The 27,116-nt window shown below is 38.7% G+C and overlaps 1 protein-coding gene across 2 annotated transcripts in view; it reads right to left on the bottom strand.

The window, feature by feature from the left end:
* The window catches only part of PIK3R1 (phosphoinositide-3-kinase regulatory subunit 1), an 85,866-nt gene that overhangs the window by 49,210 nt on the left and 9,540 nt on the right, over positions 1 to 27,116 (bottom strand). For both annotated transcript variants that reach the window (XM_069492584.1, XM_069492583.1), the window contains exon 2: positions 25,321 to 26,040. In XM_069492584.1, the coding sequence (XP_069348685.1) occupies positions 25,321 to 25,654 (334 nt within the window). In that variant the 5' untranslated portion in view covers positions 25,655 to 26,040. The remainder of the gene's footprint in view (positions 1 to 25,320; positions 26,041 to 27,116) is intronic.

Genomic DNA, 27,116 nt, shown 5'->3' with positions numbered 1-27,116 from the left:
CCCAGTCTAGCTCTATATTTGGTGACCCTGCCAGAAGAATGGGGAGTTCACAGAGCGATCAGGAGTTTGCTCCAACACTGACTGGTCAACTGATTTATACAACATTCACATGTGCAGACTCACATTTACTTGCCACGTTTATGACCAAATGGCAAACATTTAAAAATCACTCCAGATTCCGGAAAGGTTATAAAAACACAAAAACAAAAGATGGGATCCATGGGAAAATAAAAAGAAGACATTTAATAGCTCTTTCTCGGAATGGATACAGTTGGGTTTACAGCTCATTGTTTTCAGCCATCCTCCGACTAAATAAACTTTCCACCTGCTTAGTCAAGTGCTGAGAGAATATGACTACACCAAAGTATGTATGAAGCATGCGTTTCATTTACCATAAAGAACTCTAATAAGGCAAATGTGTGCAGCTGGAACTAACTTGTACCAGATTTCACCAATCCCCCCAGCTCATGGTAGATATTTGCAAACACCTCTATAAGTCCCAGCTGTTTATAATTAATAGCTGATGTTAGGAGCATCTCACCTAACTTGCTAAAATATTTTATTTAAAATAGGATTCTGAACCTTTTTTAAAAATAAGAAGTAGATCCATTTATTTTCAAGTCAAATAAATGGCCCAAAGATAAATTTAAGTTTGGCTCTTTTAAAAACAGTAATATTTCACATTGAATGTGCTCCTGAGGCCAGAGGAAATGTTCTTTCCTTTCCTAAAGTTTCTAGCCAAGTACTCACAAACCCAGTTTCTTCCCAAGAATATTTGTTTCTTATTTCTCAGAGCCTAGTTTGAAAAGGCTGGAACCTTTCACAAGTCAGAATAATTCCATTTGCTAGTTGGCTCTTTCTCCAAGTCCAGCTCGAATCTTATGGGACACATAAATCCTTGTCTGAAATGTAGGATAAGTGTCACAAAACATGCTAGGAAATTAGTAAACCACAGCTCGAAGCATAAATACAAAGATTTAAGTGAAACCTGCTTTAAAGTAAAACTATGACAGGCAGAAATACCACCAAGCATTAATTCTTTAGCCAAGGTAACAAAAACATTCAAGGTAAAAGTATACATATTAACGACTAATCTGGGGAGAAAAAACAGCAATGCAGAGAAAAATTAGTATTGCTAGAAAGAAAGGACAAAGTGGATAAATTCACATTCACCCTGAATTACTGAAGCCAGACATTTAGTCCATTTATCCCGTGTCAGGTGCCATCTGGAAAGAAACAAAGCTAGGAGCAGCAGGAAGGTGGAATCTGAGAAAGAAAAGGCAGAACAAGGCAGATTTTTCAGTTTCCATGCTGTATAGCCAATTGCCACTGGATGGCAGCGGGGCTTTACTTAGCAACGTTGCTGGAGTTAGGACGGGTCGTCCGACATTCTCCCTAGTACCGGGCCAGAATCACTCCCAGGCTCCTCTCCACAACAATGGTTGGGGACCTTCAGCCTAGACATTGCAAACCTTTGTTCTGATTATCAGTAAGTCCCTTGAAAATTACTAATTTCCTATCAGAGTCTCGAGCTAGGGATTGAAACAAACATCTAAATAACTTCTAGGATTTTGAAATCTGCAGAGCGAGCGCGCACACGCTCACAGGCGCATGCGCAGATCCCTACAGTTAACTATTGAAATATCATCATCTTGAGCCCAGTACAACAAATTGAAACCACATTTTATTCTACTTTTTCTTGTTAACTTGATGGCTTCACCACGCTTTTAAATGCTGCACACTGCCCTCCCTCTCCCTTGGCATTTGATCTTTTTTTTTTTTCTTTTTTTTGGTGAAATCAGTAATCTTACCAGCAACGAGCTTTGCTTTCAATAAGTGTATCTGCCAACTTAAACAGCATCTCCTGAGGCAACGGAATAATGAAAGACACATGTAGGTACTTGCCTGTCATCAGATGCAAGCTCACGTCTGCCTGAAATTAGGCCTGTAATTCTGCTGATCCTCGGGTTTGGGACGGCGTGGCGGAGAGTGGTCTAGAACGCAGCCCTTAGTCTAAGCAGATGAGGGATGCAGCAAAGGGCCAAACTTTTTCAGCCCTGCTGGGCTTTCAACCAGTCACCACTCTTTAGCTCAGGCGGGGGATGTGAGGGATTGCTCAAACACTTGGCACACAGGAAGGTCTTAAGACACCAAGCAGAGCGTTCTGCCTCATTCCTGCCCGTGAACTTGAGGCAGTGCTTCAAAGCCCAAAGTCATGAACCAACTAGAACATCTCCAGCATCAGTCCCTCCTCCCGCACACAGCCCAGGCTCCCCCAACCCCGACCAGGGCAAAGGTCCCGCACAACTCCTGTTCTGAGCCTCTCCGAGGATGAGAGCTGGTTGCCCCTTTCTCCCTCCTCGTAATGCAGCCAACTGTGTGCTTTCCTGTGTGGATGTAGACTCTGTTTCAAAACTTGCAAAGTCTAAAGAATGGAAAAGAATGAAAGGGCTGGAAAACTTCAAAGAAATGAATTGTAGTTCTAGTCCACAAAAAAGCTTCCTACTTTTTGCAGCTGGGTCTACCATCAGAAATCAGTAGCTGATTCATCCACGTCTACAGGAATCCCCTTTCCGCCTCCCACCTCCAGCCTGACTTATGCACTTCCTGTGTTAGTGAATGGCTTACAAATGTCCAGTGCCCTTACTTTGGCCAAACAAGTAAAAACTTGGAGGGCCATGAGAGCTCATAAAGACATACTCATTATAAAAATGATTACTTAAAAAAAAATAACAGGGTACACTGAAAAGCCAACCCAGAAACATCATTTACACTTTTTACCTTCTGAACCAAGAACCTACGAGTTATCTCAGGCACAAGGCCACCAGAGATGTGTTGTATAGATTTTCTCAAGAGTACGTTTCTAGCATACATTATTAAATTACTATTTTAAAATCAAATCTAGAACCCAGAAATTTTAAGTTCCATAATAACAAAGGTGATGTTAGCCAACATAACCACTATATCATCTACCTTAAAGAATCTTCCTGGGGAAAAAAAAAAAAATCCTACCATAGTTTAAGATTCTTATCAGAAAGCGACAGCAGTAACCCATTGTGTGCTGAATGGTTTTGAAATGTCTTCAACACCTAAGGTTTGATTATTGTATTTGGAAATTAATCATTTCCCTCACTTCCTTTCTCCCTTGGGGAGTCATAAGTATGGATCACCAGATTAATTTGAGTATATGCATAAAACGAAACACACATTCTTGTTTTAAAGGACCTTTTTTAGGGATATGAATTAAGTTTCCTTTAGCTCACCAGTACTGGCAAGCAGGTTCTGAAGTCTCACAAGTAGCCTAAAGAACTCCAAGACAGCCAACTCAAAATCAGCAAGCAATGCTGCTTTCAGATGCTAAAGACTGGGGACACACAAGACTGCTAACAAAGCTAGGGCTCTCCTAGCATGGCTGAATGCTAACAAAGGAAGTCAGCAACTTACATACGGATTGTGTTTCCAAAGCTCATTTGTAAGCTTGCTGTACAAAAGCCAAAACACACTTTCCCCCCAAATGTTGTAAATGGTGGTTAGGTCCCCAGATTAGCCGCCCACCAAAGTCTATTTCTCTCAAGTGATTTTGAATGACTGCATTGGTGATAACTGCAAATGGGCACATTTCAGTGACATAAGGGGTGGTATAAGTTTTATTAAATGAATATAGACACTTAACTCACTTATGATAGTGTCTATTTCTATGTCTAAGCACATCAAGGCCAATAGGAATAACCTAACCCTCTCCCTTTCACAACTGATTCCAGAGGCAAGGGAGCTGACAGAGCTGGGAGGATGCAAAGGGCTGGGAGTAGGGGGCAGAGGAGGAGTGGCAATGCTAGAGAGCAGCACATGTGTTTCCACTCCCTTGCCCTGCTGGGGCCTGTCACTAAGATCCCACACTCTGGGGGACGCACCCACTCCCTCCTCCTACCCCAGCAATCTGAGGAGCAGGCACTGAAGCCTCAACCTCTAGACCCCAGAGAGAAGAAAAGCATAGTGATGTGAGAGGATCAAGTGCTCAGAGTGAAGGAAGACACAAAACTCTGGGGAGCAGGTGGCTCCCTCCCGTCCCTGAAGTATGCTGCCCACCGAGCTGGGGTAGCACATTCAGCTCCTGCTCTCTGCTTCCCCCCACTGAGTTTTGAGCTTCCATCAAGGCACTGAAGATATCCTTTCCATTTTGGTGACCCCAGAATCAAGCCCAACACTTGGCACAGAGTAAGCACACAATAGATGACTATGAACAGGGGTGCTCAGGGAATTACCTCCAGTTCCCTAGGGGCTCTCAGGTGAGTATTCATCCAGTTATCCTTCGCTCACCAGTCATCGACTGTCTTCTATAGGGGAATGCTCAAATGGTTGCTCGATTGAGGAAGTTTCTGTGTTAACTTTTCTCCCCAGCAGTTTCCATTCAAAGAGTACATGAAATACTTAGTAAATGATAACCTATAAACGCTTATTAAAATGCAGCTTTAAGGGAGGTTAAATCCTTGTCATAGTAGCACAGCAGTGGGAGCTATTGGGGTAACAGAAATCTTAAAATGGCTTATTGGATTAACCTATGTCATTTGAAGAAAGAAATAGTTTAGTAATGAAATCCAACTGCCCAATACAATATTCTTTAAAAATGAACTAAATTTAAGTACTTCAGCAATGTGTGTTTAAGTACTGGCTTTTGTGACAGGACCACTTAGTGCCAGGGTAGATAATATGTCTGGGCAGTATTTTCAAAGCCCAGTATATCTGTTTTTATGGAAATATAATACAAAAAAAAAAAAAAAAAAAACAAACCCAAGGAGAGATACCACTATACATATTTGATGGTTGATAGAGTAAAAATTAAAAAGGGATAAAAGTTGGATGATTGGAAAAGGTAGAAATAAAAGAGGGATAAAAGTTTCACATGTACCTAATTGTATTCTTCTTTAGTGGTGAGAACAAAACTAACTGGAACAGGAAAGTGACTTTGAATTTTAAATAATGAGTAAGCATTATATTCCTTTTCCTAAAGGAAGAGACAAAAATAGAAGAGAAAGAAGGTATCATTACTGGTAAATGGGCAGGTCTTTACAGAAGGAAATTACACAGCCAGATTATAACAATGCATTTCAACTTTCCTACATAAAATGCTCATGTCTTAAATTCCTTGACGATATTTTCATAAAACTACCTTTTCCCCTCTACCTCGTCTTTTCAAACCAGGCTGCAACACCAGGTATTCATGCTGACATCCGTAAGAATTTGTTGGAAAACATAAACATGTTTCTCTTCCTTCAGAAAATATCTCTTCGTTTATTATGGCCTCACTCCAACCACTTTTCTGTTTGGTTTTTGCTTTTATTATGCTCTACTCATTTAAATTCATCAATATGTTGCTTTGTAACAGTTTATATATTTTTTTCACACATATATAGGTGTACTATGTAAAAATTGAAGCAAATAACATATGGGTCTCCCAATTTCTCCTTATACAACCTCTTTCTTTAACTATTATAGTGCATGGTTCCCAGGAGGGGATAAATAAATTTTGCCAAATTAATTAACTGATCATGTAATGCCAACAAAGGGTATCAAATGATTATTTGAGTAGTACTTAACATAAAAAAAGCTTAAAATTTCAAATATGAACAGATATCAAGACAAAATATACTGGAACAATGTTGGATTTATTCAAAAGTTTGTTAGGATATCTACCAACACACATGCACATAATCCCAGATAAAACACTAATCTATGCAAATGTTAATGTTCTCAAGATTCGAAGGGTGTTTAGATATTGGGAATGGGGGGTCGGGGGCTTTAAGATGATATATTACTAACAATAAAAAATTGCTACACTGGTGTTTTATATTTAAGTCCACATCATTTTAATAATTGAATTTATACATCCATCCAAAGAGTGGGGGGAAAGCCAATAAAAAGAGCATTTTCCCAGTTTGAAATTACTTGAGAATTTTCAACAAAAAACTTTTGTTTTATCACATGCACATCAAGGACGTTCAACAACTCTGGGTAGATGATGCCGTTCAGGGCAGTGATCTTTGCACAGTGCCCATGATCTATAAAAACAAATGCCAGCACCAAAGACCAATGTCACCAAGCCTGTTCCATTTCAGCTGGGCAAAAAATACTAGATTTCAGGTTAGACTGAAGGAAAACGCAAACTAACAGAGTTATAAAGATATCTTCAAAATTAATCATCAAGCCTCTAAAATTTGTCCAATTAAAGATCTGTTTATCCATTTGATATTCCAGTAAAATGGAATTCTATTAACAGTCTCAAATATATACTTTTAGAAGAAACCATGAGAGCAGCTTACCTCCTTTCCACTTATGATTTAAAGAGATTGGCTATGATAAATTCAAAGCACAGGTAAAGGCTCCTAATCAAATCATACATTTTCAAATACCTTGACCAAGAGCACTACCAAAAGAATTCTATTTTGGTCACACCTACTACCTGTGAGATTGGCCAACATCTTTTCGTTTTAGTTCTTTCTTTTTACCAGTAGGTGGCGATCTGTATTGCTAAGACTAGGCAAAAGATTCAGATGCAGAAAGACTGCTTTTCCTCTCCCCTCCCAGGGCTCATTTTTTTTTTTTTCTTTTCTTTCTTGAGAGAGTTTCAAGACTCTCTGTCACCTGGGCCAGAGTGCAGCGGCATCATCATAGCTCACTGCAACCTCAAACTCCCGGGCTGAAGCGATCCTCCTGTCACTCTCCCAAGTAGTTGGACTGCAACAGGCACATGTCACCATACCCAGCTACTTTTTTTTTTTTTTTTGGTAGAGACAGGGTCTCACTATATTGCTCAGGCTGGTCTCGAACTCCTGGCTTCAAGTGATCCCCCTGCCTTGCCTCCCAAAGTTCTATGATTACAGGCATGAGGCACCTCACCTGGTCAAGCATTTATTTTTCTTTCACTAATGAGCCACTTCATAAATGATTAGTCATAAAGCCAAAATATTTTTAATTTATTAAGCTACTATAATTTTGGATTTTGTAAAAGAAAAAGAATTCCTGGAAATCTCCTCAAAAAGAAATCCACCAAAATGAACAAAGCAAAGGAGACTCTTTGTGGGGGGGGGGGGTTGGGGATGGGGAGGCATGGTTTTGACACTAGTATGACCTCCAAACAAGGCATAAAGTATGGAATACACCCATATAGCAAACTGAAACTCTGGAATGGCTCACAGCCAAATTGTACAGGTAATGAAGACATAATGCAAAAAAATACTAGTGTTCACCAAAAAACATCTTTCAAGGGATAAGACTTATAAATGTGAATGGAAACTGTTTCAAGAAATAAAACGTTATTCCAGTGGTCTTTTTGTTTGGGGCAACACGTACACAGCTGTTCGAATTCACTGCCCCTTTCATCGAAAATGAAGGAAATATTCAAGTATGTGTTTTAGAAAGAATTGGTCAGTATAACCGCCATTACTAACTTATGTAATTCTGCTATAGAATAACTTCATTTCTTCTGTGGATAGTCACAAAGGAGCTTAGAAGAACTCATTACTACTTTCCATAAAACACTGCTTCGTATAATTTTCAACTGTTTACATTGGCTCTCGGTCTTTACTTTCTGTGGCTAAATAATTTCAATTCCTTTCCTTTTCTTAAAGTTTAAACATATCTCTTAAGTCCAAGAAGCAATTTTTTGTGTTTGTGCCAGATGTTTTTTTATTTTTGAGTGTTATCACCAAATATTTGGTTTTAAATACTCTAATTAGAGTTTGTTAGGGGTTTGGTTGTGATCATGATACCTCACAAATCCTTGGCTTGGTAGAGGGTCATCAATTCTATTTCACAGATGAGAAAATCAAGGTTAATTAAGTATGTTACTGTCTTTAGGTCACACAGCAAATTAGTCACAGCAATTAGGACTAACAGTTGGCCAAGGGCATTGTTCAAAGCTCTGAGATGCCCAGCCTGTTTGGAAGTGCTCCACGTAAGCAAGAACAATGGAAAAGGACATTGAACAAAAGTGTAATGATTTCTTTGGTGTTCCTACAACATCAGTAACAAACTCTCCTACAGATTTTCCACACGCCTGACCCAAACTTAGCATATTCAAAACTCAACCAGATTAAAGGAAAAAAACATATTTATCTAAATTCCTAAACTTTCCAAGAGGTACAACCATCATTAAATATATTCACTCATAATGCAATAAATTATAAAATATGATGAGGATTTGCTAATGTAATAAAGTAATTCAAATTTTTTTCTCCAACAAGGAGGATCTTTTGACTAGAAAATAAGAGATAGCTAGTAAGACCCATCACATGTTGCCCTGTGTTTTTTTCCAATGCTGAAACATATTTCTTCCTTTTGAAGATGGCAGCTGAGTCTCAGAGAATCAACCAGAAGCAGAGTGACTTGGATGCCTGATTTAATCCAGCTAGTAACTGAGTCACTTCACCTCTCTCTCTCTGTTTTGCCCCCTCAATAACAGAAAATGATTTCTTTTGCCACAGGGACACAGGGAGGTTGATAAAACCACATACTACTTTGAATTGCTTAGAAACTGTCTGTAAAACCCATGGGATATGTCATGCGATGGAATATTACAGAACTCAACATGATGCTAAGTTAAAGCTACAATTTCTTACCTCTAGTCCCACTAATAGCCACATGACAGCTGAGTTCAAACAAGTGTGTTTTTCTAAAACATGTTATCTTACAACTATTATTGGAAAACAAAGGAAGAAAACTTCAAATTAACAATGGATATGACCAGTTAATCATTCAGTGAACAGCAGCATTAATATATTCAGCATTATTTACAATATGGTTAACAGCTAAAACTCCTGTTTGTACCCACAGAAATTTAACTTATTATTCACTACAAAAATGCAGTTAGAAAAGTTTTCACAAAGACAACTGAGTGAACTTAATATTTCTAATTAAAATATGCATAAGTAAACCCCAAAGTCTTTAATTATGACCCATTTAGGTAAGAGACTTTCAACACATGCTTTCTGCTAAATCCCACTGAAAAAACAGAAGTTTCCATCACTAAGTCCTGTACCCATGCAAATACACTCCATACAACCGCTTCCTGCTTCAGATTCTTTTGTTTTTCTTCTATCTAACTGGGAAGTGGGGGGAAGCCAAGTTAAATTAGTTCAATTTTAAAAGGTCATTATGTATAAATAAAAAAATCACCAAGGATTGGTGGTTAACAGAATTTTGGTTTGCCATGGATAAGCACATATTGTTGCTTGTGGGCATCTGTCAAATCTGCAGGAATTTAATCTTAGTGGAGAACATAATTAATGCAGCCACAGAACACTCCAAATTAATACTTTAATTTAAACTACAGCTGTTTAATCTTCTTATTGTAAGAGACCAGAATACCTAATGCTTGATTTTAGAAGAGCAGGAAGTAAACAAGAGTGAAGAGAGGAAACTGAAGTTACTCAATTGTCCATGAAGCTTAAGGAACCATTTTACATAATCTCTATTAAGTAGCCCCCTGTCACTCTGGTCCGTTTGATTGTTTGATTGTTCAGTGGCAGACTAGTCAGAATCTGGATCCCAAAGGTAACTTGTTTCTGCCCCTGATCCACCAAAATTAACTGAGCAGCTGCATGAGCTGAAGCCCTGGGCTGGGAGCTGGTCTTGATTCTACAGTAGCTTCTTTTTGGTGAGCAAATTGAACTGCCTCTAAAGGAAAAGAAAGGCTGCAGTGGGTAATGTGTTCACCACAGTTGGTTTACACATTTTCTCCAGCAAGCATTCTGGGGAGGAAGGAAAGGTACAACTATGGGTACACATTCCTGGTCGGGGCCAGGCAACCTCTCTCCTCCCTTATGAACTGAAATCCGTGACTTCTGCAGACGTGTTTGCTACAAATCATGTGACTGCCCAGGCTCCAGAGTGAAACGGTTCATTCAGCTACAGCTGTGGTAGAACAGAACTTTCAGCTTCCTAATCCCACCCACTTTTAATTCATTGCAACTTCCCTTGAAGAATTTTCTAGGTTATGACCTCCCTAGTTGGTTCTTCCCAAAGCTGAATTTTCTCTGAGGAAAATCCTCTCCTCTAGTTGGAGCTCATAGGACAGTACACTTTTTTTTCTTTTTCAACAGGAAACAGAACATCAAATCCTTTCAAAGTTTTAAAACTAATCACAGCAGTGGAACAAATCTTTTCTTAATCAAAATTATACTTGAACAGAGAACCTGTCAGAGAGGTTAAAAAAATTAACTCTTCTGATACCAAGAACAGAAATACAAGTTAGGTTTCACATAACACAGAAGCAAAGTACTCAAGATGGGCCTTCCTCTTTCATCGTGGCCTTTGTAAAAATTGCACAGTGGACCAGTGGGAATTCTGTCTGGCAGGAAAAAAGTCCCATCAGAGGCTGGCTTTTTGTGTTTTTTTTTTTTTTAAAGGCCTTGCTTATGCAGAAAATTCTTGCTTTTTCCATTATGTGGTGTCTGGGGAGGGTGGGAAGAGGAAGGCTTCTTTCTATACTTGTAGAGCACTGTAATTTAAAATGAGTCATGCAAAACATAAATGAAAATGGTAACCTCTGAGGCGGGGGTCAGCAAATTTTATTCCCACTTAGATCCAGTTTTCTCTGGCAAACTCGACCAAACCAGGGGCTTTCCCTGGATTGTCGGTCACACTCCAACTTACCCAAACACTGAGGGCCAAGTCATTTCACAGGTGTGAATTTTTCCCCAATCACAGCTACAAGGGCATACTCTAACTCCTAAGAGGGGTGAGATGATCTGTCTTGGGGGTAAGCCATAATACAGAAGTTGACATTGCCACTTGGTCCGGCCTGGGAAAGCATTTGAGCATCTATTTACCCATAAAAGACCTTTCTTTATGCCTTGCCTTACTGGAAGTAGTACTTCAGATAAAAATCATTAAATCTGCCCAGCACCTTGGACTTTTCTTTTGACGTCATACATTATGATGTGAACTGAAGTTTGACTGCTGTGTTGGCTAAACAAGACTCAACTTGAGGCCACATGAAAAAGTTCAGATACATGATCCATGTTCTAGCCTCATGTGCTCTACATCAGAGCTGTTCTTTTCTCTAAGCAAAGATAAAACTTTTGTCTAAACTTTAATTAACCAATTAAAACACAAACATTCTTCTACCTTGGAATTGCTATAAAGGAGTATGACTCTGGGTTCCAAAACTAACAATGTTCAAATAGCATAATATTTTGCCTAAACAAAATGACTGCATTGTTTTAACCTATGATATTTCATATTCCCCTTTTATTTCAAGCAAACTTTGTTTGAAAGAGTTGATGCATTTTCTTCCAAATGTGTATATAAATTGTCTCATATGAGTCTCTGGTTTGATATATGTTTCTAGTACATGACTTTGACAGAAATGAGATATCGGCCAATCAATCATTTTTAGAGTCTACATCTTTAAGATTCTTAAATTAGCTTCAGGGTAGTGGGTATATGGGCAAAAATTACAGAAATGTGAGACCATATTTAAAAGCGTACAATTTACAGGCAATTACTTGCTAATATTTAGTTAATGCTGCAAGAGGTTCCTCTCCTCCTGCATCTCACTCCGAGGGTGGTGTGGTACAGTGTCGTGCAGAAAGCACACATTCTGCAGGGAGAGTCTGCATGCAAAGACCAGCTCCTGCACCTTCTACCAGTGTTGGACTCTAGGCAAGTTTTTTTCTTTCTAAGCCTCAACCTGTAAATAAAACCAAGTGAGATAAGGCAGGTAGAGCACACAGCACAGTGCCCGGCACAACGCAAACGCTCAATGCGCATCTGCAAACAAACAAATGGAGAGTCACGCTGAAGAAATTTCACATTTTTCATCTCAGAGGTAAAACATTTCATCTTGCATGTATTTAAGAAAGGGAAAAGGTAGCACAGTAATGCAAAAAAAAAAAATTGCAAATACAACCTTTTCAGCAAATCAAAAATTCCATTAATCAACTGCATGCCCATAAATGAAAGGTCCAGAATAAGGGAACAAAATTAATCAGAACCTGTGCTACTTCTGCCCCAAATATTAAATATCAATTCTCCTCTTTCCTCTCAAAAGATTTCCCCCCTCATTTTAAGAGGCTTTAATTACTATTAACAAACAGTAGTTACTATTAGTAACTGTTAACTATTAACCCCTGCCGTCCCCATTTCCTTCTCTTAGGAAATTATATGTTTAATGTGAGACAACATAATCTGAAAATTACTAACTACATTTGCTAGGATATAAAATTTTAAACATTTCGAAATGTGAACACAGCATTTGACGATGGTAAAACATGGTCCCTTAAGGGTTCACTGAATCAAAAGATTCTTATCATTGTCTAAGCAAAACCCTTGGCTATATTTTGAGTGAGTTCTAAAGAATGAAGTAGGGTTGCTTGGAAAGTGGAGAGGGACAGTAGTCCCTGTATTTTGGAAAAAGATCATTGTTAAACTGACCCCACCATTCTCTGCCAGAATGTATGAAAAGCAACTAGTCTCACAGCTAGATTATGACAAAACCAGGAAGGAAGGAAGATAGGAAGAAAAAAAAGTATTAAATATTGATAGTAAAGGGACCATAACAACTAAGTTAGAATTCACCAAAAATAGTTAAGGGAATAGAAACATTAACTAGTGACAGTTCACTTATCTGACTATACTCGAATAGGCAAAGAGGTCTCAGAGGTTCCTGGCAAAGAAAACATTTTTTTTTTTTTTTTAAATCTTGTGAAACTTTTCCTTAATGAGGGTCAAAGTTAGATGATTCCAATCACAGAAGAGCTGGAGAGATGTGGTCTGTCAAGAGCTGGAGTTTCAGCTAAACAACTGTGAATTTTATGCTCCAATATATTTAAACTTCCTCTAAAAGTTAAAGCTGAGTAGGTTTCTCAAGTTTCCCCTAAGGGGACGATTAGACCACAAGTGACAGTTACAATATAACTGTACATGTAACTCCAATCCAAACAATGGAGACTAGCAAAGTAGCAAGTGAGAGCTAGCTTTCAATCCTTTCTTTAGGGCTGCTTTTAGTGAAATAGCAAACCCGACTGTAAAGGTGCATTTGCACACTGTACCCAACAATGACTCTTTTCTATATGTCCTCGTGTACTATATTATGTTGTATATAATATTTAGCATTTATTATAAATACATATGATGTATTAATGTTTTATACATAAACATTAATTTATATATAGATGTATATAAATGTTGTAACATTATATAAATCTGTAATGTCATCTACAACATTGAGAAGCACTAGCCATGTGAGGGCTCAAAGGAAGGTTAGTATTTTAACCACTTAAGACCCATAGGTTCCGACATGCAGAGGGAACAAACTGTCCTTTAAGAGTAATCACCGCTTTCGAGCCAGCTGCTCTGATGAAGTTCTGTTGCTGTAAAGAAGAGTAACTTGCACATCTGCTTTATTTTCTTTAGTTTTTCTTGGGTCTATTTCCAGAGAGAGGAAAAATCTGCTTGTTTAACTTTGTCGTATCAAACCACATCACAGGCTTCTGGCAAGCCAGGGAGTCATCTGCCTTTGGCTTCAGGGCACCCTGTGGCCCATCAGGAGTAAGCAGTGTCACATCACTTATGTGAACGTTGCCCCTTTGCTCTATGGCAGAGCTTCTTAGAAGCACCGCGTACGCCTGTTTGGGGTCAAGTCTCAGCTCCTCCACTAGCTGTGTGACGTTGGGCCATCATGCACCTAAACTTTATCTTTACAACAGGTTTAATAAGAAGGCCAGTGTCATGCAATTCTTATGAAAACTAACAAGTAAAATGTAGTGAAATGTTAGCACAGCACCTGAAACGTGTGAAAACACAAATATAGATATATCCAGTTTTATGTTTATATGTGTATACACATGTATCTGTACATATGTATGTTTATGTATTTCTTTAAAGTGTTCATCCATAGTCAGCATTTTCCCCATCAATACTGTTATACTTTCTTTGTTGTCTACCTTTTGGAACATGCATTATATTTCTAGGTATATATATTTCAGTTTTATTCTTTTAGTAATTACTCTCTAAGTTAATCAAAATTACTTTTAAACTTATGCCTTTCTAATTATAAAAGCTTAAGAACGAAAAGCCAACTTTTAAGTCTTCCCATGTGACATGAGAGGTTTAGCTTATCTTTTGAGTTCTTGCTTGTCAGGATGCCTCTCAAGTGCCTGTCCACGTAAAACTAAGGAGAAAGCTCAACTGGTTCTTAAATCATCATCTCTTCTCCTCAAAACTCCATTGAAATCAACCTTCTACCGTTGTCATTTACTGCTACAGAGGAGCAGACAGACAATATTGTTCCTTGGTAGTAAATACCTTGCTCGATATTTTGGCAAGGTACTTTATTATTAGTCTTATAATTTAAAACAAAATAACAAGACACATCCAGAGGTGGCCTTTCATTGATCTCACAGGAAGAATGCAGAGAACACTTCCAAATCTGCAACACGCATGGAAGCTTATTGTAATTATGTTCTTTCACTTGATATGATTTCCTGTTTACCAACACCTGCAATTTTCATGTGAGATCTTCTGTGTACCTTCTCCCTCATTTTAAATCTTTTTCTTTCGATTCTGAAAGAGCTTTATCTGCATTTCTCCTTCACGACAGAATTTACCTTCAGCTGTGTCAATTCTGCTCTTTACTGCCCGATATGAATTTTAGTGCATAATACATTTTTAATTTCTTTAATCATTTTTAATCGTTTCGCTCCCATTTCATCCCATCCTATTGTATCTTCAGCTCATAATCACGTAACTGCGTTCTGCCCCTTTCACGAGGGCCACGTCTTTTTGAAACAAAAAATCAGTTTTGCAGGTCTACTCTTCTTTTGGATCTCCAATGTGATCTCCCCCTTTCCTTTGTGGAGAAACATTTTTCTGTAGGTTTGGTTAGGTTTTTTCTGCTTCCTTATGATAAAATAGGGAGAGATCTGCCCCGACCTGGTGTTTGCTCTGAGCCTAGCTGATCCACTTGTGTGCTGGCTGCAGACTTAAAGTTAGTTGGCAGGTTGAGATGAATCGTTCCCAGGTCAATTCCCAAAGTGTTTTTCATTTCAACATAGTTTTGCTAGCCTGAGAGAAAAATCTCCTGCCTTCACTGCCCGGCTTTCTGACGCTCTGAATGATGGTGCACCTGTAATACTAAAAACCCCTCAGTAAACACAGGTCTTTCTACTCTACCCCATCCTCCAACACCTTTGTAAGAATAAGATTCTCAGGACGTAACAGGAATAGCCCCTATCCCACCCTCCCAGCCCTGCCTGGTTATTTGCTGAGCTGCAGCCTCCCACTGAACAGAAAGGCAATGTTGGGGAGACGGGGAGAAGTGCAGTCTGGACAGCTACCTGCGCCCTCCTGAATTACGGGCAGAGAGTCAGGGAGGAGATGGTCCGCCTGGCTATCTTTAGGTGATCAAAACTTATCCTATTGTGTTTTTAAACCCAGTTCTGATGAGTTTACAATACGCATTTCTCCCCACTGGTTCTAGCTTGTGTGTGTTTAGAATGTATGTTTGTGTTTTTCTGTCTTCTTAGGGACTTCTCAAGAGGCAATGTCAGGACTCTACCAGTCAGAGGCCTTTTTAATGCAATCTTTAAAATAAGTTTCTCTTTCAATTAAAGAAAAAGCAAAAATAAAAGTATCCAAGAAGTTTTTGTTGGTGCTCACTGCCTTTGAGAGATCTCTGTGCAATGTCACGTTCTTCTTTTAAATACCTGGAAATAAAATTCACCTGTGCCTTTCATGTGCCCTCATCCACCCTTCTGTCCTTGGAATTCAAGTAACAGAAACACAATGTTTATGTTATAAACTTGGCAGTGGTCTACTTTCCTGAGGAATAAGTTTTGACATTCAAAGGAATTTAGTAATTTACTCAGTCTTTTAAAATGTCCTTTACTGCTAACCTTAACATAATTCAGGTACACGACTTTAGATTCATTTGAGTCAACTTGAGATTTCTCTACTTATGGATTTCAGGCAGCTGCCAACTGCATGCCAAAACACACAATTCTTATGCCGGATATCCTCAAGTTTTTGGCTTTTACGCAGGTAATAAGCAGTCTGTGCTCTGTGTTAATCAAAATGATATGAGTCAGAAATAAGAAAATTTAAAATGCAGGGAAACATCTAAAGCAGACAAGTAACTTCTTCAAAACTAACAGAAATGGAAAGTAAAATCCATTTGTCAATGATACTTAACTTTTGAACTATCTGATCAAGGTACATTTCTTCCTGAGGAAAATTGCATATACACACATATGCCCCAAATTTTGTCTTGGCTTCATGGCCTTATCAGTCTCTTTGTAACTCAACTCTTTAATGTATTTACCAGACCTAAGAAAATGTTGTTAGTCATATGTACAGTGAAGGTAATTTGATCTTGTAATTGTATGAATGTAATAGCTAATGAAACTTAACAGACAAAATAGACATAATAGAAGACTGCCCCCAAAGCAGAATTCAGTTACTGGTAACCTCACAAAGGACTGCTTAACAAGATCCGCACAACTGCCTGCCTTGCCCACACTGTTCTTGAATCCTGTGAATGCTCCATCAGTATGGAGTCTGCTTTATTTTTAAATATTTATACAATCATCATTTGGAAAATGGTTGTAATAATGCCATCTTTGCAGAGTAGTGAGAATCAAATGAAAAATGTCTATAAAATGTCTTGCACATTGATAGGCAAACAGTAAGTCTGCATATTTTTTAAGGTTCACTTTGAAAAGATATATGCAACATTTAAACAGATCCATAGGGAAGTGTGAGACAATAATGACAATACATCGTCTGATATGTTCTAACCAAATTCATTATATCTCATTCCTTGGTATTCAGTAGATATGCAATATTATTTAGCAATAAAGCTATCTTGTTCTAACCTCTTCAAGTACCTCTCCACCAAAAGTGGAAAACTTACTTTTTGCTACCTAAAGGAACAGGGTAAGACTTAATGATGTTGTAAAATGCTTTGAAATTAGAAATAATGACACAAACATTAAACTATGTTTCTATAGTTAGGACACATGGATAGAAATATTTCAAATAAACTAGTTACTAATAAAAAAGCAACATAGTTAAATATTGAAAATTATTTTAACAAATAGGATAAAAATAAAACCAGCAATGTTTAATGCAGAGTCACATTAAAAAGTTAACATCTTATTATAATATCTAACATCCCAAAAATCTTATGAACATTCTTAAGGAACTCTGAATATGAATATATTTTACTAAAAAGCAGTAGCAAGTTGGCGCCAATGCCCGCATGTTCTCACTGTGGCACTGGTTCCACGTGCTGGGTCTGAGAGCATTATGCCAGCTTTCCTCTTTCGGGAGAAGCCTAGAGGATGAGGACAACCACCCCATACAGTCACTCTGGCTTCACAAGGCAGCCTGGCCTAATGCCTATGCTAACGTGTTACCTCTTAGGTAGACTTAAAGAGATCTGAATAAACAAACCTTTATAAACTGAACAAACAAATGTTATAACCATCATCTTCTACTTACTTTGGAAAATTTAACAAAAAATCCACTAAACAAATCGATCCCTAGGAACTCTGGGTGCATATCATGTCAACGAATTTAGTTATACTGTACACATGTAGTACAAAGGACGCAGTACACGGATATTTCTTTAATTCACCGATGTACTGCAACATGTGCAACTGGAAGAATCTCAAACCAATTTAGATGTCAGCAATAGCTGAATGCCTACCAAGAGAGGTGTAGCATAAAATTTTACACTGGTGAAATAAATCTTAAAATCATACACCATGTAGATTTCCAAAAACTTGAGACCCATATAATACGACATAACAGCTTCCAATCAATCTTGCAGTGAGATCATGTGAGCACATCTTCCCAACCATCCTAGATTGTTTCTCCACATAAGTCCTCTCATACGTTCTTTTCTTCCCATATACAGGGCTTCTGGGTTACATTAGTGGGGATACACAATTAGTGAGGACTTAAAGTTTTCCAGGTTTTATCTCTCCCAACAATTCTTATAAGTAGGAAGAGAGAGATTAAAACAAAAACATGGCCAAAACACAGAAGCAGCAGCATCTTAGCTTTTCATTTTATGAGAGCACTAGGATTAAAAGAGTTAAGAAACTCATAGGAAGCAAATCAGGGTAGAATTTCTGACTCAAATAATGTATCACAGATTTATATTTTACTTATGCTTATATTTTTTACTATCTTGGATATCAAATCTGATCAAATTACAAAGAGTCACCTACAATACACTGTAGTAAATTCACAGTTGGAACTTCAATATATATCAAACTGTGACAGGACAGAATAATCTATAGGCATTGCATAATACATGCTACCAACTGAGGATAGATAAATAGATGAATACAGACACAGTGCAAATACCCACGAGCAAAAAACAGTCCAGAGAAGGTATTCCTGAAAATCACAGCCATGCTTTCAGTTGGGAGAAAGTTCTACATACATAATTAAACAAAGGTCTACTGCTTGTTTGTTTCATTTTTAATTGCAAAGTTATATTTTAACAATGTATACTATACTATGTTTCATTTTTAATTTCAAGTTATATCTTACCATTCCTACTACTATAATTCCATGCACTATTTGTATGGTGCATGGAATTATCATACTAGAAATAAAATATCATGGTCCTTTACATAAATTGGTAAATACGAACAACACATTCACAAAGTATTCTGACAGCATTTTGTTAAACAACTTGACATTTTAGGGAAATTATACACAAGTAATTGAAATAAAGACAATTTCTAGTCCACTTTGTCCTCCTCTATTGAAAGCCTCAGGACTGCTTTGATACTGAACGCCAAAAACTCAATCCAGACCTCAAAATATTAAGATATAATCCATCATGCAATTATGCTTCTCGTTTCTCGCTATCACACCAGGTTATTTTCTCCTATCTCGGCCTTCAGACCAGCGTTACCTCCTTTCCCCACGGAAATCTGTTAGCAACAAAGACACACGTATGCACTGACTAGCTGTACTGCTAACATCTGCTTTTTTGTTTGTTTTTTACTAATCAAAACATGGATATGTAAATGATATCATGTATTTGGCATTCTTTCTTGCCATAGGTAAAAAATTCTCCCCGTTTTGGATGCTACTTAGCAGATGTAAGGCACCATTTGTTGCTGAATTTCAGAATTTCTAATGTTTATTTTCTCAAACTCAGACTTACTGAAGAAATGCTTACTAATCAGAATTCCTCCTGTTTTAGACAAAGATGCATTCACCTAGAAACCAGAAAATACTGACAACATACTTATCAAAGAATCTATTGACAATTAAGTTAAAAAGAAACACTTTTGCTTATAGAGTTCTATTTTTACGACAAAGAAAATTTTATTAGAACATCAACATTAACTTAGTTGCTAGGAAACAAAATAGGCTGCCTCCACTTAAATAACTTCTGTTCAAATCAGAGGTGTCAGGGCTTTATTTAGGCTGTACAGATATGGACATTGGACCCTTTGCCAATTTTAGAAAAAAAGGGCACAGAAAGAAACCTAAACAAAAGCATCTAAACAAATACCTCAGTTAAATAAGAAAACATAACTTGCCTAGCACAGCCCTGTGATTCTAAAGGACACAGGCAGAAAAGAACACCTGGCAAAAAGCATCTCCTCAAATAATGTCCTACTCTGTAACCCTGAACGTAACTGTCGCCATAGTTCCAGGAAAAAGACAATCAAGTCCTTCCCTGCAAATAATAGACTAGGGGGAGGGGGGGAAATGACTTCTCCTCTCTGGAAATAGCAAGGGCAGCCTCTCTACTCATGGGCCCCTCAGGTTCTGCCTATAAATTCCTAAGGTGGCCAGGTCAGCTCATGGACAGAACCCTCACGCTAAAAAGCAGAAAAGGTGAGAATTCGTCATCCTCTTGTCAATTTCCTTTCCAAATAACCATGGATATATTATACAAATTGTTAATTAGGGCTACTTTCCTTTCTCCTACACATTTCTGGGAAAGCAAAACAACTAAATTTAACAGGAAAAATGTTTTAAGAAATCAAGAAATAATAAGAATACAAACGCTGGTGCTTATGAGAGAGAGAACTGGGTTACAATATGTAACTGAATATGCAAGTAATATATTCTGTGATCACAAGAGAAGTGGTTAGGCTCATCTGATTTTGTTAAAAATAATTACCACATTTGTTTTCTGCAGACCCACTCTTTCATCAATTATACTGATTACATCTTTTAGAAATTTATTTCATTTTATACTAAAACATAGAGGGCAAACACCTAAAAATTTTTACGCCTGGGTAAAAATCTCTACAATGCTCTGATGAACCTTTCTGGTTGGTCAGAGTTAGAGACGGGGCTCAAAGGTCCCTATCTTCAAAGATCCTGCAACTGGCCCTGTTTTCTCAGGAAAGTAGATGCAGAACAGGTATTCAGCACCAAAAGTTGGATGGCTTACCCCATCATTTGGGGGTTTTAACAGGACAGTTCTCCAACTTCATAGCAAAGGCTTCCTTAAGTAGGACAGAAGGTGGAGAAAGTTATGAGAAGGCTTATTCTGAAACAACATAGAATTCATAAAGGCAGGAGTTTGTGAAGCAAAGCAAATTACTTGCATGAGTGCTATTTCAGTGGTCACAAGGAGACAGCCATAGGTTATGGCTGCAGGGCTCAGCAAAGGTGTGTAATTTGGGATAGGGTCGCCATTTTCTATGACCTCTGTACGGTGTAGTCAATTTATGTGATTTATTACAGCCTTGCTTTCTAGACAGAGAGCAAAAATCATGGAGGGACACTCAAAAATGCTGAGTGTGAAAAATGTAAAAATAATATGCCTCAGGAAACCCTGAAAACAAACACCCATCGCAGGCTTTCCCCCCCCCCCCCATTTAGGGATTTTGATCAAGATTTAAAATAGGCCAAGCCAAATGCGTGCTTTATGTTTTACATTCGAAACCAGCTGGGACCCATTGTCAGAGTCCCTGACGGGAGCATAGGGAAGAGTGTGTGGGTCCTGGATGGAGGGGCTCACAAGTGGTCTCTCAAGTTAGCAGATTTTAACATTCTACACAAACATGGGCACAGAATCTCACTAGTCTAAATACTCTGCATTAGCATGACTTTAAATAAAGGATCTCAAAGTACGTGTCAAATCTACTGTCTGGAGAAATAGCCAGCCTTCTTGTGAAAGAGAGAAATACATTTTTAATCCCCTATCCCTAAATCCCCACCTTCAATCAACTCATTTCCTTGTGTACAGGAGAAAATACAGGACCCTAGTTGGATGGGGCTGTAAGGGGATGGAATGCCAGCATCCGAGTAGCCCAAGGCAGAAACAGCCAGAAGACTGACTTTCCACGGCTGCCTCTCCTAAGGGCGTGTGACACTCACCTTGCATGCCCAACGCACCCTTCTCCTGAGCAAGATGTGAAAGAGGTTCTCTCCTCAGAACATAAAACGTGGCTCTACTGGGTTGTGGGAAAATGAGATAAAATGTGATCCTCATATTGGCAATTTTAGCCCCCACTGCAAAGGGAAGGAAATAAAGGAGGGGAGAAAGGGCACGAAATCTGTGACACTTGCTGATCATGACACACCTACTCACTTGGCGTGAGTGACTGAAGGCAGTAATCAGTTTAACCCACTTCCCCACCAGCAGAACGACTGTCCCAAACACTGGGGCAGAACATAAGAGCTCTGGAGACCCAGCAGGCAATGGTTAAAGCTGAGGCAGGATGCCTTAGATGTGAATGATATGAATGACAAATAAGCTGTGATTTTCAAAAGCAGGATGGGCTGTTAAGCCTTGTATGCCTGCCCATGACACACAAAGCATGTGGCTAATTTCAAACGCCATGCAGAAAGTGAAATGGCCAGACGATGAGCTGAAAAAGTGCACTCGCTTGCTGGAAACCTACTGCACCCTCCTAGATACTTGGGATAATGGGGCACCACAAAGATCCCTCCTGGCATGGAGCTTACAATCTAACAGAGGGAACAGACAATAAGTAATAAGCATAGTAAGTAAACTATATAGTAGGTTAAGTAATAAATGCTTTGCAAAATCAGGGGGTCAGGTTGAAGCATGAAATAGAGTGAGCAGAGCTAAGGCCAGTGAGAAGACAGACTGAGCAGAGTGGTGAGAGTGGGTCACCCAAGCAGCCATCTGTGGAGGAGCTGTCCAAGCAGAGGGGACAAAGCACAGCCCTAAGGTGGGAAAGTAGCATGAGCGGGAGACAGAGGGCATGCTGGCTGGCTGGAGCTTGATTTCATCTTTTATCTCTGCTTTCTAGCACAAAATAGGGACTCAGTTCACGCTTACTAAATGAATTTAGTAAAACAAATCCAAGACTATCCAATAAATAAATTCATTCAATCCATAAGTCAGGGCTTCCTAAAAAAAAAAAAAAAAAAAAAAAAAAACTGTATGCAGAATGTAGTGGTGGAGAGTGCATGCTTCTGAGAAGAGCTGTATATGAGATTTTCTGACAGGTTTTTGACTCTCTTGCCCCCTAAAAGTTAAACTTCACAGCTTTATTTCAATAGATAATGAAAGTGGAAAAGTGGTTTCTATTATGTAGGGAGGAAACTCTCACACAGGGTCTACTTTTAGCCAGAGTCTAATGATGATGAGTTTCTTTTAAAAACAGAGGTCTTGAGGCTCAGCAAGATGCAAGGGACATACAATCAGCATGCAGGCACCCCAGCACGCTCTATGCACCCTGATGCCTATTAACAGGCTACACCACCTCCACAAAAGAGGACTGCATGTGGTTCTTAGTCCTGAGTTAAAGGAGGGGCTGGGAGTAACCTTCTAAATGAAGACAGCCAAACACAACAAATAGGCTAAGTCAGGTGGGGGGAGTCAAAAGGAAAAAAAAAGAAAAGGCAAAGAATTCAATTACAGTAAAAAAAGAACTACCCTTTCTTGCTTTCACACAATTTGTCACTATAAAAACTTTTCAAATAAATATAAACTCAGGCAAAAGAAACCAGTCTCATAGTTCCAACACACAAGATTTGTCCTTACAACTATTTTCTGTATCAATTTAACATGCAACTCGTAGGAGCTATTGAATCCTCACAAATTTAAATAGGAATACAAGAATAAAATTTCTAAAAACAATCGGTTGTTTAGTATTATGCTGCCCACATAACCCCCCTACACTGCCTTTTCAACCTTTCAGTTATTCCTAATTTCTCATTTATATTCAGGCTCTAACATTTTCACACACATTATCATAGGTCTCTTCCTTGAATTCTGCTAAAATTTTTCATTTTATTACACATTTTCATGCATTAAAAAGAAAAATGAAAAAGCTGTTAAAAATCTCAATTTTCACCACCCCAAATGAGAAAGAAAGCATTATAAAATAAGGATATAAAAAGAGAAAACCATTTTTTCTATAAGACTTGCTCTTCTGTATACTATATTATCCAAATAAACTTACACCTGATGGCAGTTACCAAATGCAATTTTGTTTAGAAATTATTTTTACAAAATCTTTTTGTCACTAATCTTGACAAGGTGCCCTTATTCTACCTTTCAAATCATCTATTCTAATTCAAAATTGAGATTATTTTTATGATTCTGTAACCTTTTGTATTATGGGACAAATTAAATCATTTTTTTTTTTTTAGTTAGACTTAAGAAAGTTTTTAACTTAAAATAAAAAGTTAAATTAAGAGTATGTAATTTGGTGGAGAAAAACAATTATGCATGTGTGTGCATGTATACACCTTCAATCTGCTAAGTGAAACTGCATTCAGTGCAATAGATGACAAAATTATATATGTGTGTGTGTGTGTGTGTGTGTCTGCAGAGTCAAGGTTTTTTGACTCACTTGCAAAGAAAAATTAACTTTTGCTTTTGAATTCCATAGTAAAATATATTACTTGAACATTATTTATAAAGTACAGTATAATGTTTAGGAAATAAATAAGTACCCCTTTTGGGCAGGTGAGGGAGAGAAAAGAGTTTCCTTTCAGGTATCCTTAGGAAATTTCTTGACTTTTACACAATATTCCCAGTCCTATTTTTATCCAATGCCAAAGGCTGCTCTTACCCTTGCACTCTGCTTCTTTATCCTCATTATGTCATTCATTTGTGCTAGAATAAGCCAACTTTAAAGAAGGCATAAGACATTACTAATGGTATCAGAATCTCTTCCAGAAATATCCCGGGACACCAGTCAGGCCCATTCAATATATAACCACTGCAGCTGGGCCCACCCGTTTTAAACATACCTTCCCATGCCTTTCTTAGTCCTTAAAAAAAAAAGACTACACGAGAAAAAAAATGCTTTGAGATTTACTAGTGAGGAAACCGATATTTGACAAGGCTGATAACGGCAAAGCTAAGCATAAAGTTTGTCTCTGTGTAAAACTCCAACAGAAGGAAAACGTTAAAGGGACAGCTGTGCCCACAGCTCAAGTGTGGGCCATCTCCAACAAGCAATAAGTGGTTCTAAATGAAGGTGGTTTCCATTTAGGAAAGGAATTCAGTAAAATTTTTTCCCCTCATGAAGGCCAAGCAGACTATAGGCATTAATTAATGCTACAAATGACACCACCCACAAGGGAAAAGAAATCTCTTTACTTTCCTATTAACTATAGGATTGGGTTTCAACTTCAGCCACAGTGTTCCTGGAGAGGAAACCAAGAGGTAGATACCGGGTTATGAAAACAATGGTTTCTTCTCTGCTGAGTTCTGCGGTCATTTTATTACTCTCTAAATTTTTCCATACAAATCACATTAATGTTGAATATACTTATATTAGACTTACCCTCTACTTTCCCAAAATGATTATTTAGATATATACAGGTTGAGTATCCCTTATCTAAAATGCTTGGGACTAGGAGCGTTTTGTATTTTTTTCCTAACTTTGGAACATTTGTATTATACCACTTAAGCATCCTTACTCTGGAATCTGAAATGGTTCAAGGAGAATTTCCTTTGAGCATCAAATAGTTTTGGATTTGAAAGCATTTTGGATTTTCAGATTAGGAATAGTCACCTGTAATATTAATTACAAGAATAAGAATATAATAGGTGTTTAATTAAATGGCAACTAATAGTGTTTAAAGACACTCACTAAACAGGTTCTCAGATACTATCTCCCTATTTTTATAACAACGTCCAACCCCACAAACACAAATTTCTAGCTGTATAATGATTGACCAAGCTTTTATATACCATATATCAATTCAGGTGCGGTTGCCAAGATAAGTTTGGGTTGGGCTGTTATGCACTGGCCAGAAGTTAAGACTTTTCCTAAAAAAAAAAAAAAAAAAAGCAAGAAAGAAAGAGACAGTGTCATTAAGCAATCATTCATCAATACTGACCTTGTTGCTCAATGTCTGCTTCAGTTTTCGAAGAACCTGGTGCAACAGGAAGGGGCCGAGGTGGCCGGGGCTTTGGTGTGGGAGGTGAAATTTTCTTCCTTCCAATGTATTCTACATAAGTTCCTGGAAAGTCCCCCCTCTCCCCTGTGGTTTCATTATAGCCACTTAACCAGCCAATTTCTTCAGGCCTGGCTTCCTGTCCATCACTGAATCCAAGAGCTACTAAGGACCCTTTATTCACAGTCAATATATCACCCAAATGCAAGTCAATATCTTCTTCTCTTTCCTTTTTATAATCATATAGCGCTCTGTACTGGTACCCCTCGGCACTCATGTTTGCAGATCTATCACCATGCAACGGTTGAGTCTGGTTGTATAGTGCCGTCAAATTTTACGTTTTTATGAAAAGCGAATTCAGAGAGTGTGTTAAAATTCCTAATATGTGTCCAGCAGAGGACAAAGGACCACTCTCCAAAGGTTTAAGAGGAGAGGTGACTGGCCATCCGGCCATCCATCTGTCCTCCATCAATGGTGTGACTGCAGACAAGGCTCCACTTCCTCTTCGTGCCACAGTCCTCCCACTGGCTTCCTTTTCAGCAACTTGTCAGCGCTCGGAATCCAGGCTGGCTCTCACAGCGAGGCCCGATCCTTTCTGATGCTCTTGTCACACTGTCCATCTGTCGTCTGATTTTACTGTGGCACTCCACACTCGAGCTCCACCTAGCAAAGGAAAAACAAGGCTTATGAATGAACATCACACTTTGCCATCTGTGTGAATTGGAATTTCTACTTCCATGCAACAAGTTACTTAATCAATTTGGCAGACATATGCAGGCCAGTGTGATATTGCTTGACACAGTATACACAACAAAGGTTAGTAAGACAGTTCTTGCCTTCTAAGAACACTGGGTGGGGGAAGGAGAGCTGGCATGTGGCAACGTCTCAGAGATAAGACTGGAACACGAGGAACAAAACACAAGGTGTGTACCACAAGAAAGGCAGTAACTAAACGCTATGGGGTTCAAATGAGGGAGAGAGCACATCTAACTGTAGGAATCTGAAGACAGAATGGAATGTGTGGCATGATCCTGTGTACAGACGTGACTAAGCAAATGTCATATTCTGGGAAGAGCTAGAACAGGCAGTCCGATCTACCTGAAGCCAAAGAAGGAACAGCGGGATCCAGGTTAGAGAGATAGGCGGGGGCCCTAGGACATCATGCATGCCGGTGTCAGGTTTGTGAATCATGCAGCTCACGGTGTGGAGCACTGAAAGGGCCTGGAGAGAGGAGAGAGGCGCGCAAGAGGATCAGAGCCGCACTTGGGGAATCCCAGTCAACCACAGTATACGAGAGAGGTGCGCTGCAGAAGTCTGGGCACGCGGCCACGAGGGCACGAACCAAGGTGGCAGCAAAGCGTGGAAAGGGGAGGCCAGAAGCAGGAGACACTGCAGACAAAGAACGTGTGGGATGTGGCACATGCTTAAACATAGAAAGAGAAAGAAAGGAGCAAAGTGCTGGATCCCGCATTAAGAAGAATTTTGTACCAATCTCAGGCAAAGAGGAGCCAGGAGACCTGATGGGCTGACAGTGACACTGGGCATACACAGGCAAGTGTGCTAGTAGCTGGCTGAAAACCTGGCCTGTGATTCAGGAGGGGAACATACTAGAGATTTGGTAATCAGCCACAAATTAGGCAAGGCTGAACTTGATGGAAGGAGGGGCTCACAGGGAAAAAAAAATAAAAGAATAAAAGTTAAAAAGAATGACCTAAGGGCCAAATGTTGAGGTTTAATGA

This window comes from Eulemur rufifrons, chromosome 17 (assembly GCF_041146395.1).
Source record: "Eulemur rufifrons isolate Redbay chromosome 17, OSU_ERuf_1, whole genome shotgun sequence".
NCBI classification, from domain to species: domain Eukaryota; kingdom Metazoa; phylum Chordata; class Mammalia; order Primates; family Lemuridae; genus Eulemur; species Eulemur rufifrons.
The sequence above is the reverse complement of the archived record's forward strand: the minus strand, read 5'-3'. Positions and strand labels throughout refer to the sequence as shown.